Source organism: Poecilia mexicana, unplaced genomic scaffold, assembly GCF_051168715.1.
Source record: "Poecilia mexicana isolate PSO_F unplaced genomic scaffold, ASM5116871v1 scaffold_20, whole genome shotgun sequence".
NCBI classification, from domain to species: domain Eukaryota; kingdom Metazoa; phylum Chordata; class Actinopteri; order Cyprinodontiformes; family Poeciliidae; genus Poecilia; species Poecilia mexicana.
Window position 1 is genome coordinate 2017814 of NW_028263389.1, and position 20161 is coordinate 2037974.

General features: G+C 41.7%; 1 protein-coding gene across 2 annotated transcripts in view; it reads left to right on the forward strand.

Moving 5' to 3' along the window:
* arhgap12b (Rho GTPase activating protein 12b) overlaps positions 1 to 20161 on the forward strand; it is a 63164-nt gene that overhangs the window by 1403 nt on the left and 41600 nt on the right. For both annotated transcript variants that reach the window (XM_014982630.2, XM_014982631.2), the window contains exon 2: positions 5242 to 5996. In XM_014982630.2, coding sequence (XP_014838116.2) covers positions 5319 to 5996 — 678 coding nt within the window. In that variant the 5' untranslated portion in view covers positions 5242 to 5318. The remainder of the gene's footprint in view (positions 1 to 5241; positions 5997 to 20161) is intronic.

Here is a 20161-nt window from a genome sequence, read left to right on the forward strand (position 1 = left end):
CATATAGATAAATATCGTTAGCGGGTCATAACGGCGACATTAATATCAGGTATCGGCGGTAACACTTTATTTGAAGGGGGGTGAATAAGACTGACATGACACTGTCATAAAAACCTGTCATGAACATGAATAAGCCTTCATGAATATTTATGACTGTTGTCATAAAGCGTCATTCAGTAAATTATGACACTTTTAATACAAAGTTGACATTATTCAAAATGTCTTTGTTATGACAACTTGACATTAACCAAGAAATCATTACTGATATAAATTTGTTATAAAAGAATTACTGATTGCACTTTAAAAATTAGGTAACTTTATGTTATTAAAGGTAAAGTTTAAACGGTAATGATTTCCTGGTTAATGTCAATTTGTCATAATAAAGACATTTTGAATAATGTCAACTTTGTATTAAAAGTGTCATAATTTACCGAATGACCCTTTATGACAACAGTCATAAATATTCATGAAGACTTATTCATGTTCATGACATGTGTTTATGACAGTGTCATGTCAGTCTTATTCACCCCCCTTCATATAAAGTGTTACCAGTATCGCTATCAGCCCAAACTTTTGTATTGGTGCATCCCAGTTCCTGTGGTTTAATGTCCTATTTAATGAGATACCAGAGAAAGTTTCTAAAAGCTCAAAGCGTAGAGTTACCCAGTACTGCCCCTGCCCCACCTGTTACCTTACACTGGCTTTGTGCTGGTCGCAAGGAGACTACACTTATAAAAATCAGAATACCAGCAAATAAAAATAGTTATTATGATAAATAATTCTTAGGGGTGCAGCACCTGTACATCAGCCGGCCAATAAATCGGCACCGATTTCCAATAAGCCATATGTTTAGCTCATGATCCTCTTTTTTGGTTGTTTGTAATGCATTAATTTGGTGGAGAGAAACTGTTGTAATTTTTCTCCAGGTTCTGTGCGAATCTCATACCGATCCAGGCAAACTGTTGGGTGTCGGTTTGATTGTTGTTAGAGACTGTGTCTTTGCAGTGGCATTTTGACCTCTATATTACTGTAGTACAGGTTAAAGTTGATGAAAAAATAATGTGGGGAAAAGTGAGATTTCCAGGTGCTTCCTTTCATTACTGCTACGTGGTTTGTGTATCGCTGTTGCTGGTCTGCAGATGAGGACTGTTATCGCTACGGCAACGATATTTCTGCCTCCCCCCCCTACATTGGGTTAGATTTTTTTCAGTGTATCCAGACCTGTCACGATGACAAACTGTCCAGGAAGTTATCACGATAAACTATAATATTGTTATTTTGAGACTGTTTCCAAGTTATACAGCAAGAACACCTTAGACTGGGCTCAATAAACTTTAAATTCTAATGGACATTTAACACTGGAGCAGGCAGACATTTTTAAGATCCAAAATAAATAAATAAATACAAAAACAACTTCTGTCATCCAGTTTTTGGTAGAAAGAGAGAGAAGAGAAAAACAGTAACCTTATTGAGTTCGTTTCAATTTATCATGCAGTCTGTTGACTTATTGCTCATTGGGACAGGCTTAAGTGTATCACGTTTTAGCTGCAGCTGATTGAGCAGCTAATCAGTTGCTTAATCAGATTTCCAGAATGTCGTTCTGGAAGTCTGCAGGTTTCAAAACCGCAGTGGGTTTCCTGGATGCTAACATCTGAACAGGCAGACTCGCCCGTTGCACAACATGCTTTCAAATCTCCACTGATCAACAAGTTGGCTGGCACGCCGCCGGGCGACTTTCACCGCTGTGTTGACACCACACAGCGCCGGGAATCTGTTTCTGCTGGAAGTTTACTCACCCGGGACGTCTGGCAGAGCGCTCAGACCGCAGAGCAGCTGGAAGGACCAACTGAGCTGTCAGGGTTTTTTTTTTTTTTCTTTTTTTTTTTGTTTGCAGTAGTGTGTATGTGTGTGTGTGGTGAAACAGTAGTGAGTCGCTGCAGTAGGATTGGTGGCCCCTGCCAAGGTGGGAAACGTCATGCTTGAACGTGAGCCAGTTTTGGTTCCTGAGCTTTCTCTGGGTTTCATTTCCCACCGTCGGTCCTGAGCTCCAGGGTCCAGCTCACCACCGGTGGGTTGGGTTCATTCATGGTGGCGCTGCTGGCTGGATGCCTCTGATATTTCAGTTTACATGTTTATCTAAAGGTAGTGGTGTCCAGACTTTTTGAGGTCACAAATTGTTTTACAATGTTTTAAAGAAACAAATGCAAAAAAATAAAATAAAATAAAATTTCATATTTACCAACTAAATAAACAATAAACTCAACACAGAATGTTTTCATACAATAAGTGTAACAGTTGTAGAATTAACTCAGCTACATAAGCAAAGATTTCTGTGGACCAGTGATCTGTAAATCATTGTGGATTTTAAATAAAAAAGAGTCTTGCAGATTTTTTTAATTAAAAAAAAAAAACAAAACACAACAGCAGACTGTGGCTTTTAGTTTTTTTTTGTGTCTTTTCGGCAACAAGAACAGGATATGGCTCACTCTTTATTTATTAAAGGATGGAAATTTTAAGCACAAGTAGTGCTTGCTAAATGAAAGCAAGGGTCTAAATGAAGTTCAGAGTGTTGCCTTGATGCTTTCACAGATTTTTAAGAAATCTTTTAATCACCGTGGCAACCATTCGGCTTTTCAAAACACCTGGGTGGACCTGGCTCCGCCTCCAAGAAGCAGCTCCTCCTCTGAGCTGCAGGTTCCAAGCTTCAGAGCTTCCACCCTACGCAACTCCTCAACTCGGCTCCTTCAGACTATCCAGCAGCATTTAGCAAATGCCTGGTGGAACTGTGTATCTGTGAGCTCGTTATAGGAGCTACTTCTCAGTGAAACATGGTAAAAACATCGTTAAAGGGTTAAATATAGGAGCCATGTTGTGATGACTTCCTGAAGGGGGATTTTCACAAAGGAACAGGAGCTTCTTACAGAGATCCAGTTTCAAGGCGCTAAATTCCAAAGTCAAATTTATTTTAAGTCATATCTAATACATACAGCAGTTTTATAACAACTGAAATTAATATAGTTACTTGATTGTGCCTTAAAATGGCACCATTTGCCTGGAAAACGTAATACTGGCCCTAAATGCTGGATGGAAGTGACCTTTACCCCTTGGTGTGGACATCTCTCCTGAGCTGTAAATCTACTCAGGGTGTGGGGCTGTCACTCCGTCCTCCTTCCTCTTATAGATTCAGCAGCAGGTTCTCACGCCTCACTAAAAGCACCTGCTCTCCAGCAGCAGTGCTGCGGCTGCTATTTCTGGGAGGATGAGAGGGAATTCGTAAAGAGGGGGGATCCACCGCTCGACACCCTCCGTATTTATTTAGGCTAGCAGACGAAGGGATACTCTCTGACAGGGGGATCGATGACGGGCCCTGTCCCAAAGCAAACCCCGGAGGAACGAAGAAGGGCCCCAGCTGCCTCTGCCACCTGACTAACACTCTGACTGTAATACAACAGGACGGTTTTAAAGGCTCCTGACTGAGTCTGCACTGTGAGTAACGATGTCACCGCTCAGATCTGGGATGGAATAAGAAGACCAGTGTTGTTATTGGAGGACTGCATGCAGGATTGGTTGTGTGAGGTCTTCTTATCATCACCGTTAGCGCTGCAGACCAGGCTCCTTCGTGGTCATATGGGTAACCATAGCAATCAGAGTCCAGTGGTTTATGAGGATCAGGAGGAGTCACCCTGCAGCGCTCTTTATTGACTCACCATTCATGCACGGCAGGCCATCGTATCATAGTGTCAGTGTGCTGCAGCAGCAGCACTTTGTGGTTGTGGTATTAAGGGTGACTAATAAGCCGGGGAGTAGAGACCAAGACCCCAGAGGTTTGTGGTTGGTGGTGAGGAAAGAGATGGAGGAGTTACCGCAATGATGAAAAATAATCCTAGGAGTTGATGCATAAAGACTAACAATGTGTAGTTCTGGTAAATAAGGCCTTAGTGGAGCAGGAGAACAAGTTCATTACCTTAAACATTATTTCATAAGAGCTGGCATAAAGAGCGCTAGTAGCATCCAGGTGCTAAATGGTTAAATTAGCTCGTCAACAGGAAATGAAACCACTTCCAAAGAGTAAGAAACTTTCACTGCTCTGGTGCAGCAAACAATGCAAAGGTGGTCAGACATCAGGAATGACCTTTTTAGAAGTAATATCTGGTTATCAAATAAAGAAAAGATGAAGTTAAAATGCCATAAACTTAATCTGGAGTTCAGCTCATGTGATGTTTGGAGACAAACCACCACCAGCTCCGTTCTAGATGTGCCAATTTTGATTTTTGTTTTTCTATCTGAAACGTCAGTAAATATAGCGTGAACGTTGGTAAATTGTTAACAGTGGGGTGACCATTGTTAACCGCACATGTGCACATCAATGAAAAAGATCGGTTTGTATTGCAGGTATCGACCAGTCTCCCAAAATTAAGAAACTCTATGACGTCTTTTTGATCCACCCTAACAGGTGACGCATTAAATGATCAAGTTTAGCCTAGTAAATTTCTAAAAGGACCAAAGCGGTTGGGCTTATTTTGAGAGGTGATTTCTATTGGTCAGACAGAATTTAAGCGTCGGTGTGACAACTGACATTCAACACAAGAGGTTATTTTTATTTAATGTTAGCGATTCAGGGATCCACTTTTTTCACATGTAGTACCGATACAGATATCAGAGGCTTAGTTTAAAAAAGAAACACAAATGTTCTGAATTACAACTCTGCACCAATACAGAAACACACCAACAGCTCCACAAGCTAGTCAAACATGTAAAAACAAAACAACTTTCATTTATTCAGTCGGTGCCACTGGGAATATAACAGCCAATGTAAAATAAATAATAACCTGAAACTGACAATAAACTGGAACAAACTTTCTTTCAAATGATTCAGAAAGTCCAATTAGTAATTCTAAATGTAATGTAAAATAAATAATAAAGCATGACGTCGCTCAGAATTAAACTGATCAGATCTGCTCTTATGGATTGGGAACACTGACACCTGATGTAGAATTTCTTTTTTCAATATCGGGAACGGTGCAGATATTAATATTGGATTGGTGCGTCTCTACTTAATATGAAACACGTGACTGACAGGGCTCAGTGTAGTTTTCATATTTACCATTCTGGAAACGATGGAGAATGTAGTAATAGTCCATTTTTACAATAACTGCATGGTTGTCTTTTCATGGTTGTCCTGTGTCGTGATATCCCGCTGAGACATAACCTCCACTTCCTGTCTGGTCTTGTCTCCTGCAGTGTTCAGTGAAACATGAGGAGCCGGCCGGGCCGCTGAGCAGCTGAGGATCGGAGTCGAAGTGCGTGCTCCAGCAGACATGGCGGACAGAGAGGGGCTTCCCATCGCCCCGGGCCAGGTCTACGTCGAGGTGGAGTATGACTATGAGTACAAGGCGAAGGACAAGATGGTGGCCATCCGCCAGGGAGAATGTTACATGTTGGTGAAGAAGACCAACGAGGACTGGTGGCAGGTGAGGAAGGAGGAAGGTGCAAAAGCCTTCTATGTTCCGGCGCAGTACGTCAGGGAGGTGCGACGGGCGCTGATGCCGCCTCAGAAGCCCGCCCTGAGGGCCAAGCCCACCGTTCTGGACATTTGTAGGGAATCCAACGAGAACCTCAACAGGCCTCAGCCGGAAATGTCCAGCTTCGGTCGCCCGTCTCCCTCCTCCACCCCGTCGCCGTCCTCAGACCGTGTCACGCCACCCGTTCTCCCCAAGGACGCCAACCAGAACCTGGGGAGTCCACACCACTGCAAGCTGGTGGCAGAGCTGGTTCTTCTCCACAACAACAACAACCACCACCACAGCAACAACTCGTCGTTGCCACGGACACGGGCCGACTCGCCTCCACTCAAAGCGGGAAAAGGCCTCAGCAAAAGTCTGGACAGCGACAAGAGCTCGGCTGCAAGCGAGGCGCCGGGAGAAGGGTCCGTCAAACAGCGCAACGACTCGGAGTCTGGAGACGAGCTGAGCAGCAGCTCAACAGAACACATGCAGGTAGGAAACAGCTGTGAATGCTTATCTCTGGGTTTGTTTGGTGGTTTTAGGGAAATAATCCAGAGAATTATACCTGTCTCAAATGTCAAATTGGCACTAAACACCTCGCTGTAGCAGAGCGCCATCTCTGCTGGCTCTCACACAGACACAGCAAAGGTTTTTGAGATCCCATCACATCTTCTTCCATTTTATCCAGTTTATTTCTTCTCTTTCTCCTTGTTATCTCAGCTAGCAGCTCTTGTCCCAGTGAGATTCGGCCCATTCAGTTGAGATTCCAGATGGTTTCCTCACATTCTTCTGCGAAATTACACTCCTTCATTATCCCTTTCACCACTTGACTACAAAACAGTCAGTCCACGGCTAAACAGAAATGAAGTCAGGAAGGTGATGATTGAAATGATCTTGTTGGCTGTGAGGCCAGACCAACGATGGTTGGTCTGGCTCCTGAAGAAACGTGTTTTCTGATGGACAGCTTTGAACATGAAACCTAAATGTGCTGTTCTCTTCTCATTAGGAATGAGAAGATCCTTTAATCGTGTCTTTGCATTTGATCTAAGCTATTCCATTGTATCTCTGGCTGTTTGATTGATGTTGTCCTGTCTTTTCCAGCATTTGACCAGTTTTCTTACTGAATTGTCATGCATTAGGCTCCAAAATTCAACTTTTGCCTCTCTGAGGACAAACATGTTTCACGGTGTGGGTGGTGTTTTCAGGATAATGTAGTGTCCATTTTCTGCTAAACATAGAGTTCTGCATTACAGTTGTCTTCACTTCTGACCCTCTCAGGGTAAAGGATGCTAAATACAAATGCAATGGCACCTTTCTCAGATTTTAATTTATTTTCTAAAAAAAAAAAAAAAAAGTATATTATTTTACTTAAATCAGGCTCATTTTCCTCATTTGATCTTCAATCAGCGGATACTCGCATGAGAAACCAATCTTATACACTAATCTTATCTACCTCCTCAGAAGTTAGAAAGTCAGTCACTGCCCCCAACTGTCGCTATGCTTATTGACTTTTCAAACTGTATAAACCAGAATCATCCCCAGTTTTCAACACTAAAATCCAAGTAAAATACAGATATGAGATGTGAATACCTCTGCAATGCACGGTAATAAAATAAACAGTCAAACTCAGCTGATGGTGAGTTGTGTTGCTGTTCCACTGTTGGTACATGGGTGATGGTGTCACCACAGACATGGCTGGTGCTTGAAGACAGAGATTCTCTGCAAGGTGTCTGCAGGAACTGAGACTTTCTAATTCTCTCCCAGTGAAAGTGTTGAACTAAATCAGGTCCCCTCATTCCTCCATGGTTTCCTTCTCATCTCTCCGAGTCTGGAGAACGGTGAGAGGGTCGGCAGGAGCTGTGGTTGGTCCCCCTTCGTCTGCTGCATAGGTAGATCAAAGCAAATGACCTTGACAAGGTGGGAGTCCGAGCAGCGCCGCCTTCGCAAACGGTTTGCACACTGTGGCCGTATCCAGGCAGGGGCAGCTTGTTTGAACGCTCCAAAAGCTGCTTGTGTTCTTTGTTCCACGCACTGCTGCAGCAGCCTCCTCCACCACGGAGCGAACAAAGAGGCTGGCTTGAATAGAAACTAGGTCAAATCTGCTGAGGATCCCGCGTAGCCCCCAGTCATCACCCCTACCCCCCTGCCATGGGGTCTCACTGTGTGAGCACGAGCATGTGGAAGCGAGAACGCCATGTCTGATGTGCCGTATGAAGTAAGGAAATGTGAGAATGGCAGCACAGTTTGCAGCTCCAGAGCCTCCAGTGTTATGATGGCTGAACAATTTGTGGGTCAAGTCTGGGACTCATGTCAAAGGGTCCAATCTGGGCGAGGAAAGACTCGTTTTCTTTGTCGCTGCCGGTCTTCAGCAAACTTTAGGAATTTATTTCATGCTTGTCAAATCACAGAGATCAAAATAAGCACACATTTCACTCCACTCACATTAACATTGGCAGCTCTTTCAATTTTTTTTAACCATCTTTTTATAGTCAGGGTGCAGTAGAAGGGGCAGGGTGTATATAAAGCACACAGCTGACAGCGTTCAGCCACAACTCCCCGTCGACTTCAGCACAGTTTGGGGTCAAAGGGGCATTTGGAACCCACTCCCACTCTCTTCTGGTTGCTTTGTGGTATTCTGTTAGGGCATTCTGTTTGGCCTGTTGCCAGGCTAGTGAATGACTCAGTGGAAAACGCAATTCTTTCAACTCACCTAATTTCACTGCAGTGAACAAGATCTGCAGGGGTTCCTGCAGAGTTTCTAGAGAACAGTGTCAATTTAAACGGAAGACTTTAATCAGTTTAGCAGATATTTGTTTGAGTTTTCCTCAGCAGCAGGTTTACTACTGATAGTTGGCTGGGTGCCAGTATATAATAATATAATGTATAATAATATCAAGAACCAGAAATGTTTATCTGAAATCCAAGAACATTCTACATCTGAATGTTTAAAATAATCAAAAACCCGCTTCCTAACTTCCTTGTGTTGACATTTTTTCACTTCGGCAAGCGGCCTGAGAGTGTTGGAGGCCAAATATGTTCTTCAGCCTTACCGCTCAAAAAGATTAGGTCTTACAGCTAGAGCTGCCTAATATATCAATACAATTTCAGTGTGTGCCATAATGCGATTTCAAAGGATTGTTCTGATGCATTAAATCAAATGCAATCCATCATCACTCATCATGCTGATATATGAGTGAGTTGGATGAACTTTGATGCACACACCAGATGTAGAATTTAGCAATGGTTGCTTTGATTTTTATTGTCATCACAAGAACATCACATAGTCCTGCTTGCGGGATACCGTTCTTTTTCCATCTTTCCAAACAAGAACTGTCTGTTCCTCCGTCTGTTTGCTGTGATTACTAATCAATCACTTCCCTAAAATAAACCATCATTAAACATCTGACACCTTGCATTAGTGAAATTTCCTAGAAAGGACATTGTAAGGATGCCAGTAGCCACGACAACATGAGGGGCCTGTAAATGCATCTGCACAGATTGTGAAAAGGAAACAGCTGAGTCGGGACCTTGTGGCCGGCTTCCGTTGCCCTGCTGTGTGGTCTTCTTACATGCTGGCAGTGCTTGAAGGGAAACGGGAAGGAGAACGAGGAGGAGGAGGAGGAGGATGGGGTGTTCACCCAACCCTAACAGCCGATGCTCCCAATGGCTGCCAGGGAGAGATGAACGATTTCTTTACAAGGTCACCGCTAAAGACGGAGGAGAACAATACAGCTGCAGGAACATTAGTGTCTGAGCATGTCTTCAGATTTTGATGGATTGTCCATCGCACTGTGAAGAAACGCAGCCTGAGCACGGCCTGTGTAAGGCCGACCACGGCTGAGCGAAGATCGAGTGGGAATGTATGGCCGTTGTGTGGTTGCTGGGATCTCTAAGTGCACTTTGAAAACGATTTCTCTCCCAGGCTGGGCTGATCAATTTACCACTGCTATTTAGGCCTAGTGAGCTGGATCACTATTGCTGTGTGACGAGAGCTTTCTCCTACATGAAGCAGCATGATCGCATTGGTGTTTGTTAGCCAATCTGATTGCTCCTCGGTTTTACTGTATGGAAACATCCCGTTCCTAAGCATCCGTTGCCACAATTCCCGGCTAATTGCGTGTTTTGCTGAGTGGATTTGTTCTCCACGGAGTCAGAGTCTTCTGTCTTCCAGCCAACGTCTAAATAAGCGAAGGTCTTTTGAAGCGCATCCAAGAAGAGTTCACGCTCTCGCTTCACCAAGACCTCGTAAATCCCACTAGAAACAAGTGTTCCTCTGCTGAGTCTTACTGCAGCACGGGCTGAAGAAGAGGCCCCGGCTTGTTTTCCACTGCATACTTGGGATTCCTACCTCCAGCCCTGCCTACACACTCTCGCGCACACACACACACACACACACACACACACACACACACACACACGCACGCACGCACACACACACAAAGTGAGGCAGCAGGGGAGCTGAGCCAGAGAAGGTCTGCTTTACCTTCTAAAGGGAAGTGCCGGAGCTCTGTAAATCTAATATTAAGCTTGAGCAAACGGTGCATCCTGTGTGATCATGTGAAAGTCTGGCTCTTTGTCTGCCTGCCTGCATTTTTCTTAGTTTAGCTCGTCTCCGACCCTTCCTCTGCCGTCTAGTCTTCCTCCCTGCACACCTGTCTCTGGAGCTCAGCTGTAATTTTTAGAGGAGATGGTTCTCATCCTCACATCTGTTCTCAGCTGAGAACATGTCTTGGTTTTTTGTGAAAGCTAAGCTAAGAAGAGTTTTCATGTAAAACATTGACCAAAGATTTATCATGTTGAGATTGTTCTACTCCTTTATGATCTTTTTTTCCCTTCTATTTTTCTTGGGCTGAAGTCCATTGGCAAAAACTAGAAGGTTATTTCTGTCCATCATCCATCATAAGGGAAATGGTGGTAAATCAACCCATTTCATCAATTTTAAGAGCTATTTGAGATATTTGATATTTGCATGTGGGCACAATCTTATCCATCTACCACCGCAAATGTCTGAAAATCAGCCAGACCTGATAGAGCCGACCACCAGGTCACATTTGCACGTCTGTGGTTATTGATGATCACGGATAAATTAATAAGTTGCAAACTTAGCGAATTTGTTGCATGGAAATAGGGCTCTAGCAGATCATGGAGCATTCTGGGAGGTCAGTATTACTTCCTCTGCCTTTTGCTTGTTTGCGCTGCAAAGCATCTGAGACGTTGTGTGATGGACAATAAAAAAAAGATGGATTTTTTTTATTTATTAAATAACATGTAATCAAGTACAGTTTTCATGGTCGTTACATTTTAAAAACAATATTTTACCATGGTAACTAAAGATCCACTTTCGATACCGATATTAGAGGTTTAGTATCGGCTGATCCGATACAGAAAAACAGAGTTGAATTGACTTAAGGTGTGGACATTTATCATCATCTTGATCATTTATTATGAAAAATTTCTTATCATAAGAACTTATTGATGTCACAAGTATTTTTAGTCAGTGAATAAAAAAACAAAACTTAAAGTATTATCAGTAATGTTATTTTTGCTACTCTATTGTCTATACTGTTTGCTCCACGAAATGTATATCAATACATTCAAAAATTATTAATTACAGTTATTTAGATTACACTTTTTCAAGTAAGTGATGTCCTGAAGAAGCCTGTTTTAAACAGAAATGCTTTTCAATAACAGTGTTTGTTTCATGCTGACGCATCCATACACCTACCTAAAAAAGAATAGATTTTTTAAATCATTATCTCCACTATTATCACAATAATACCACAAAATATTATGTTAAAATTTGAGATCTATATCGCCCAGTCTTAATGGTAACCATTACAACTGTTTAAACTCTTCTCAACAGGCTGCGGTCTCTTTACTGATGCATGACTGCCTCACATGCAGCTCCAACTTTTAATATAAAATCAGTTTAAATTTCCTGCATACCTACACACGCGTATTGAGAAGACACATAATTAGCTCCAGCTCCACTGGGGTAGGATAATAGATATCTGCTGTTGTGTAACGGCTGAAAGCAGCAGGCATGTAACTGAAGAACGCGGCTGACAGAGGAGCGACGTCAGGCCTCTTGTTTTCTGCAGCTCTCTTCTCCCCGCCTGTCAGCTTGTGATGCAGCACCGATTACTCCCAAAAGAAGATGACTGCGTGCTTCACCTATCTCATTTGCTCTCCTCTTCCTCTTCCTCACTCCGCTGCTTGCTGTGGTTCCTCCAGTCCCTCACCTGTCTCTCTGGGCTCGGCTCACTTCAGTGGCTCAGCGGACCGGGACGGTATGTACCCACAGAAGGGAAGGACACCAAGCTGGCCTGGTTCTGATAGTACAGCCCTCATTTATCCTGAGTTAACCGCCGCAGTTCGTGTTCCCTCTGCGTTCTCATGACCCGGTCCGGTCTAATCAGGCTGAGCTGCCCCGTCTCTGTGGTATTTCACCTTGTTGGAGACTTCCAACACCAGCAGTATCATGGCTTTGTGTCAACGCACCGTTATATAAACAGAACCTTTCTCACACCAGTTCCCAGTCACTCCCCACAGTGGCCTCTCACTACTGGAACAGATAGACGGGCCATGAGGTTCTACTGAGCTGATCTGGGAACAGCCAGCAGGTTTTGATTCCCTCAGCATCACTAAGTTGTTCTGATCACCTCTCTGCTTAGCAAATCCCCTTCTGATCCTGATCCAAGTAACTTTGCTGATATTCATTTAATATTTTTGCATTAAAAAAAAAGCTTTTAGAATTATAAGCAGAAAACCTGAGGGAGTTCCAACAAATCAATTGCTCTTTAACTTAAAGTTAATGAAATTTTCCAACGTGGTGGACTATATATCCTGGAAGTTATGTTTAAAATACATAATTGTATATTACCAGCACAATTGCAAAAAAGATTTATTAAAGGAGATAGATTTTATAATTTGAGAGGATTAGATTATAGAGTAGATAATAATAAAAAGACAAAGTTAGAACTAAACAAATTAAATGTTGTATTTCTATATATGGATCAAATCTGTCTAAAGAAACCAAAGAGAGTAAATAAATTTTTACTTTAAAGAAAACAATGAACTATAATGTTCTATCAATCGATAGTGAGGGATATTGGTTCAGTAGAGTTCTGTACCATTACAAAGGTTCTATGTTTTTATCACGGCTGTTGATTGGCAGAACATTGGATCCTTTATCACGTCTTTGATACTGTTGCATTTATTGTTGTTCATGTTTTTTATTTGTTTATAGCAGTTTAATGTTGCTTCAGTCGTCAATTCCAGCATGTAAAATGATACTTTGCTAGATTGTTTTGTCTACAACAGTAAAATAATTGTATGGTTCTTCCTGTGCTCTCGGTGCTAAAGCGCTTCTGTTCTGCAGTGCCACAGAGCAGCGCGAGTAAGAGAGGAGGAGAGAGAGTGGAGCTACTTTGACAGATTACTCTTTAAAAAAAAAAAGGAAACGTTTGGAACAGATTTTGTTCAAACTACAGCGCAGATGATGTCCAAAGAATACTGAAACCTGTGCAATTAATTGTGCGTAATCTTTTTCTTTTACAGTGTTAAAAAATGTGAATTAACTCCTTAATTTTGACAACCCTAATAATCATATGTATTAATTAATGGTGGGACTTGCTTAAAAGTTTTAATCAAATTAATTACAGGGCCTGTAATTAATTAATTGGAACATTTTCAATTCAAAAATGTTTTTGCTGCTAAATTATTGAATAGATGTTGATCGTAATAATAATAATGATAATAAACCATTATATTGGTGTAAAATGCTGTTATACTCAACTTTCAAGTGTTTCAGGAATCCCTGACCCTTCATGGAACTTCTTTAAAAATATCCTCCTTACAATTGTAAAATATGGATGCTAACATTAGTGTTGTCAACAATGCTAATGTCAACATGCTTAGCTTTGAGATGCTATTTTAGGCTAATCGAGGTCCTTTGACATTTGTAATCTGTCACAAATATAATGTAACATTCATTCCCAATAATATTTCTACACCTGTATGCTGCAGGTATTTCCCAGCTTTCGTTGAATTGCTCTGATCAGTTGTACTTCGTCTCATCTCCCTTTGATCGTACAGATCTCAGACCAAAGATGATCCAACCTATTGTATCTTGTGGCAGTTCATCATTTTCAGATTTTGCAGCAGTTGGATGCATGTGCAGGTCAGAGACGTGACTCGTGAGCCGTCCATAGTTTCTGTGCTCTGGCTGATTGTTTCCTCAGGGGAGATGGAGCTGGATGCCAGCATGTGGGAGGACTGCTGAAAGCATCAGAGCGTAGGAGTCTGGAGCCATCAAGGGGCACATATTGTCTCTGTCATACGCCTCTGATATCCTTAATTATGCACCGCGGCTGCCACAGAGACAATAGCTGAGCTGAGAATCAATCAGTGGTGAAACGGTTCCTGTAGCAGCTGCCGCACCAGAGTTCACAATGAGTCTCTGGCAGCGCTGCGGAAAGGTGTGCTGCATTGTGTAATTAACATAATTCTTTACGTTTTGGGTTTGTTTTTTTTTTTTAGAATGGATGTGTCATTGACTTTCCAGAACCTTTTAGGCCTCAGAACTTTCCACCGGCATCTGTTGCTGAGCACCAATGCTCCAGATTTTAACAAATAGGAGGATAAAGAGAGAGACCCAGCCCACTGTGGACGAATCTCGCTCTTTCTGCTGGCTTTCCACTCGTTTCACACAGGAAGTCCAATTGTGCCGCAGCATCAACAAGGTTCTCCAACGGCGCTCTCGCCGATTGGGGTTATTGTCTCTGTACTCTCCCTCAAAGCGGGACAGAAATAGCCTCGGACAAAGAACAGACACGAGAAGCAGGGATCAAAGTTGTGTACGGTGCACAGCCTGCAGCCTTTCAGTGTCCTCATGTCTGGCGGACAGAGAGACTCTCCTGGTGTCCATTAGTGAAATGGATATGCCAGCGGTAACGGATGGTGCAGTGTTCCCTACAGCACCATCGGCTGGTTTGATCACCTCTTTGCAGACATCGGCGGTTTGTTCATTAGCCAGTCATTGAAGGGCGACAGTTTCAGTCATCAAAATGGACACTAGAGCATGTTTTAATAAATGATGGCAAGGTGAAGCTATAACATGAAATATGATTATTTATTTTTAGAAGTCAGGTTCAATTTAAGCCGCTGTCACATCGTTTCTAATTTTATGAATCTGGAACTCTGTGTTGCTCCAAATGTGAAAAATAGTCAAGAAATGATGGAAGTCCTTTGAGAGTCATGACATTTATTATTAGAAAAGCATCAATCAGAATGTTTCGACCTATTTAAATTCTCTGATTTTTTTCTGGACCTCTGGCCAGTCGATCCAAATTTTGTTTGGTTTCAAAGTTCTCTTTAAGAACTAAATTATAAGAAAATGTAAGGATAGCAATAAATAAATGTATTCTAGCTAAGCAATCAATTATTTTCATTTGATGTTGAGGTGACTGAGTGGTCACAATTGGTGGTTAGCATTTCTAAAACAGATGTGTATTCCCTAATCTTTACTCTGACATTTCTAAAGTCTGCATGTTTTAAAACTGTTTAAAACTCAAAAATGCAAAAAAGAACAACTTTACTATCATCCAGTAAGCCTTTCTTTTAGCTGTTAAGTCTTGCTCTCGCTCACTTTCTCACAGCATGAACAGCAGCCATGTCACATTGTTATAGAAAATAAGTAGTTTTTAATGACTCCTCAAACCTTGACCCACATTTTAAACACCTCATCGATACTGAAAATTACTGATAAATTTGCTAGCAGTAGCCATAAATCTGTTTAATCAGATCCGCACATGCATGGATAGCGTCTGTAGAACCTGAAAATACTTACATTTTTTTCTCACCATTACATAATCTCATCTTGTTTTCCCCTCCTCTCGCTCACAATGAACTTTGTTCTGTTTAGCATTATCTAGGCTAAAACAAACAGGTTTGTTTGAGTCACTCCAAACTTTTATTTCCCCCTTCATTTGCTATATTAACTAAATCTGATTGCAAACTGAGTACAATTAGTCAGTTTTTTTCTGATATCGGATTTGAAAAATTATTGAAAATTAATGAAATAAAAATATTCCAATGTTGACGCCTGCAGACATTCTTGTGCGGTTTTTGTTTCTGTTGCACGATATGATTATTTTCCCAATGTGGGAGGCTGACCAAACCAAATCCTTTCTGCTCATTTCCTCAGCTGAGGAACACTTTGGTCCTCTCTCATACAATCACAGTCATCTGCTCACACAGACACAAATGCTTGTCTGTCTTTTCATGACATTTCCTTCATAAAACTGCAGTCCCAACTATCCAGAGCTGGTCTTGTTTCTATAGCGCACAGATCTCGCAATGTGTTCCTGTTTGGTCATTGAATACTATTCTGACCGAAGGTTAATGCAGGCTAATGGTGCAGTGTGGAGAAATCTAGAAGGATTTAGTTACCAAGGTAGAGCAAGCACCTTTTTTAACTCAAAGGAAGAAGACTAGACCTGATGGGGTTCTTTAAGCAGATTTTCTTTTTTTTTTTTTAATTCCAGCCTGCCTGCACTTTTCATGTTTCCATATTAATGAGTAACAAAGTGATTTGACATATTTTTGACATTATCATATTGTTTAGATTAAATTAACAAAAAAAAGTTAAAATCCCTCCACACCTCAGCTTGGGGTAGCTAAGTGGTCTGAGGGATTGTTTTAACCCTCCAGCTCACATTGTAATACAAACATGTCAAAACAAATGTGATTGAAATATTTTCTCAAATTAATCACAATTTCTCACATGTGTTCAGCTTTGTTTTGTGAGGAAGAGAATATGTTGGACTAAATTGCAAAATAGAACTAAATCTAATTTCAAGACTGGACTAAATATTCAAAGTCCTTGAGAGTGGGACACAAGTTAGAAAGACATTATTATCCCAGACCTGCTTTAAATGTATGTTTTCCAAAACAACTGATCACCAGGTGAAAATAATAGGTATTTAAACATGCCTATTACCAGGAACACTACTAATGCATTAGTTTCACTAGGACTACTTTCTGTGTTTTGTACATATTGAGCTATCAAAGATCTAGTGGAATATCAGGGAGATTTCGGTTCTCTCAAATATAAGAACTGCTAGTAGAATGTTGTTTTCCATGGATTAAACCACAGGGACAGGGCAGCCTCCACTGCCATAACCATCTGGAGGAGTGTTCAGACTTCACTTGATAAGCTTCATGCACCAGCAGCTGTGGGACTGAGAAGTTCACAGGTCAACCCGATGCCCGGACAGGAAGCCCCCACCTCATACACATTCTACAATCTTCTTACAATTCTGGATTAAGGGGTTGTATACAGTACATTCCTATGTTAATACCCACCGACCCACCCCCAGGTCCTGTTCATCAGACACCAGCATGTCTCAACCTTTCTTATCCTGTTGGACAATGTGCTTATCTCGTCTGTCTGAATAAAGCCCCTTCCAACACCTCCACCCCTTCTTTTATTTCCCAAATCTTTCATCACTTACTCTCAATGGGGGCATTCCCAGACTCATCATCAGCTACGACAAAAACAGAAATTAGAGGGCATCAATTGTCAGTTTTAGAAATTAAACCAAGCAAAAAATATGTACCTCAAAAAGTGGAAACAGTCTACCGTAGAGCCTAATATCTACAGTCTTCCACTCGTGGGGGTATAACGAATCAGCATGAAGGAAGATAAATGCTGCCCCTGGATTGGCTGCTTGAAGGCAAGTCAATAATGTATCCAATAGCATTGTCTTTTGGTATTTCAGCTTTCCAAGTGGCATTTTCTTTGGAATATCTTATATCCTTCATGGAAAAATCAGGAACTTTTTTCAGTCTATTCGCAAATAATTTGAAGTCATGTTCCACAGAAAAATTTGTAAATATGTGAATCATTGGTCCAAACACTTAATTGTGTTTTATTATTACCTAATTCTATAATAATGGGATCTAGGACCTTTATTAGGGATGCAATGGTTCACGAAAGTTGTGATTCAATATGTTTGTGGTACATTTCAATGAAAAAAACAGAAACAAACACGAATGTTTTTTATGTTGTTGAACAGTGGAAAAAATTACTTCCTGAGAATAATTTGATTTGATGATGTTGCCCAAGTATTTTAGAAAATCTGCATTATGAAAACTGACTGGAGATTTGTTTTGATTTTCTCTTCATTAATAACACTAAACCTTAGGTAAGGTATGAGTGACATTTTACTGCTTTCGAAGCACTAACTTTTTAAAACCTTGTTATTCCTTAAGCTGCCACAGTTTTGGGAAGTTTAAATGACTTCCTCCACATCTTCCATTGTTAGTTTTTCTAAATGGGGAAAGAGCTGCTGCTCAGTTTCAGCTCCTTGTCGAGGCCTCATTCACCACATCATTCCTCTTTTGTTTCTCAAACATAACCCTGAGTAATAATTGAAAGGCGAGTAATCTGGAGTCCTTAGAACTGGGGATGATGTGGTTGCTTGGGTCAGGACCCTTCTTTCAGCTAAAGGAGCTGTTTGTTATTGATGTGCCAGCCCATCCACAGGTTCTTCAGACGCTGCCGATCTGAAAGGAAAGTGTGTTTGAAACCATGGTTACATATTCAAATTAGGCAGTAGCCACTTTATTGCACATGGGGGTTGTTTCGACTCATGATGGCAATGTGAAATGTGACTCTTGTATGTCTGTGGTAACACACTTTAGAGATTTTCAAATTAGGAAACTTGGATTGCAGCAAAAAGGTCCTGGATTCAAATCCCAGCCTAATCCCAGTTATCTACAATACTCTGTCTTGGTTTGGTTTTGTACTTGTATAGCGCCTTATCAAGTCCACAGGACCACAAAGTGCTTCACTTTCACCCAGTCACGCACACACCCACACACTGAGGTGGAAAGCTATAGGATAGTAGCCTTGGGTAGTCTGAAACATCACTGTTAGGTTTAACGATAACTCCATAGTTGCCCTTAGGTATGAGTGTGTTCATATATAGATGTTTGTCCAGTTTGTCTCTGTGTTTATTTGTGGTAGACTGGCAATCTGTCCAGGGTGTCAGATCTCAGAGAAAACCAGAGATCTGCATTGTCCAGGAAAAGCTTGACTGATGCTTCTCAAATTCATAGATATGGAAGAAAACATCATGTGGAGTAGTTTAGTTGGGAACAAAGTGAGTTAGTGAGTGGTTGGAATGTGAGGGGTTAATATACTCTTGAACATGCCGTAGGAACATCTCTAAATCATCTCTATGGCTCATTTGGGTCCGTTTTCAGCGTCTCTTTGTCACTCTGAAGCAAACCCACTGACCTTATTAGAAACTGCTATTGAAGTAGCAGCCATGGTTTGGATACATATCAGCACCCCTCTGCAGGAGAGGACCACCTCTTGGCTCTAGGTTACCGGCTGGTAACCTAGAGCCAGTGGCAGCCATGTTAACCGGCACACATTCTGTCAATGGCCCCATGGACGGTTTGGCAGGCAGAGCTGCGCTTTACGTGCTCTCGCTGTTTCCACGAAACAAAGGCGGCAGTCTTGTTAATGTGGCAAAACATGCCCAGTGGAAATTGAATTGCTTTCTACAGAAGCAGCTCTGTAACAATCAATTTGCCCACCAGGACCCATTTATGGGTCACCCTGAGGACAACTGAGATGAGGCCCCTCTGCTCAGAGGTATTAGAGCCTGTTGCTGTATAAGAGTGGGCTCTGCTACTACTGTCAATACAATAATTTCTTTCCACTGATTTGTAGCGACTCCATCACAGATGGATGAGACCCTCTGGACAGGTTGTGAATGGCAGCAGACGCCTGTTTTGATGAGCGAATCATGAGGCAGTTCAGAAGTCACTCTGTGGTCATGTTTTTCATTATGGAATGCTGGTTATGATAAACCCGTTTCTCTAAATGTGTGACGAGCCTGTAGAGATGACAAGGCAGCCCTCTTTGTGGCAGGAACTGCACGGACAATGCCTTTGACAGTGTCTGGGCTCGTACTGGAACTGTCGTCTGAGAGGATTCACAGAACGATGGGAGCAGTGGGAAGGCTGGTCAGTCTCTTGCCAGTCTCTGGGCTGTGGGCTGAGTGATCCATGACCCGTGACACAATGCATCTTTCTGTCACTGCCTCTCCACCCCCAACTCGCACAGCTGAGCACCCTGAGTCATGGTATGTGGGCCAATGGGTAGAGGGGCCAAAGGTTTAGATATGTCCTTTTAACTCTGTGTGTGTAGATGTGTGTGTAGCCTACTAGCCTGCTTTCCTTTCCTCTGTTGCCTTAGGTTGTCGTTATCAAAGACAAACACTCTTCACAAGTTAACATGGCTGAAGCAATGTTTGCTACTTATTTGTTGTGTTAGCCTTAGTTAGATCGTTTTGCTAAAGGAAATAATAATTTAAACCAACATTAGATTTCTAGACTGTTTTCACAATTATTTGGCAAGGATTATTTTTTAATAAATAACTACGGTGCTCTTAGTTAATCGAAAATGTTAAACTTCAAACATGAACGTCTCAGGAAGTGAGGTTTTGGCCTTCTCAGCAGAATATCTACATGTATGAAATTATTGAGCTACTGTGATTTTTATGCAACTATAAGTTCTGAGTCAAGTTTAGGTGAGGAAGGGGGATCACGTTATAAATTGTTCATTTTGAACACCTTTA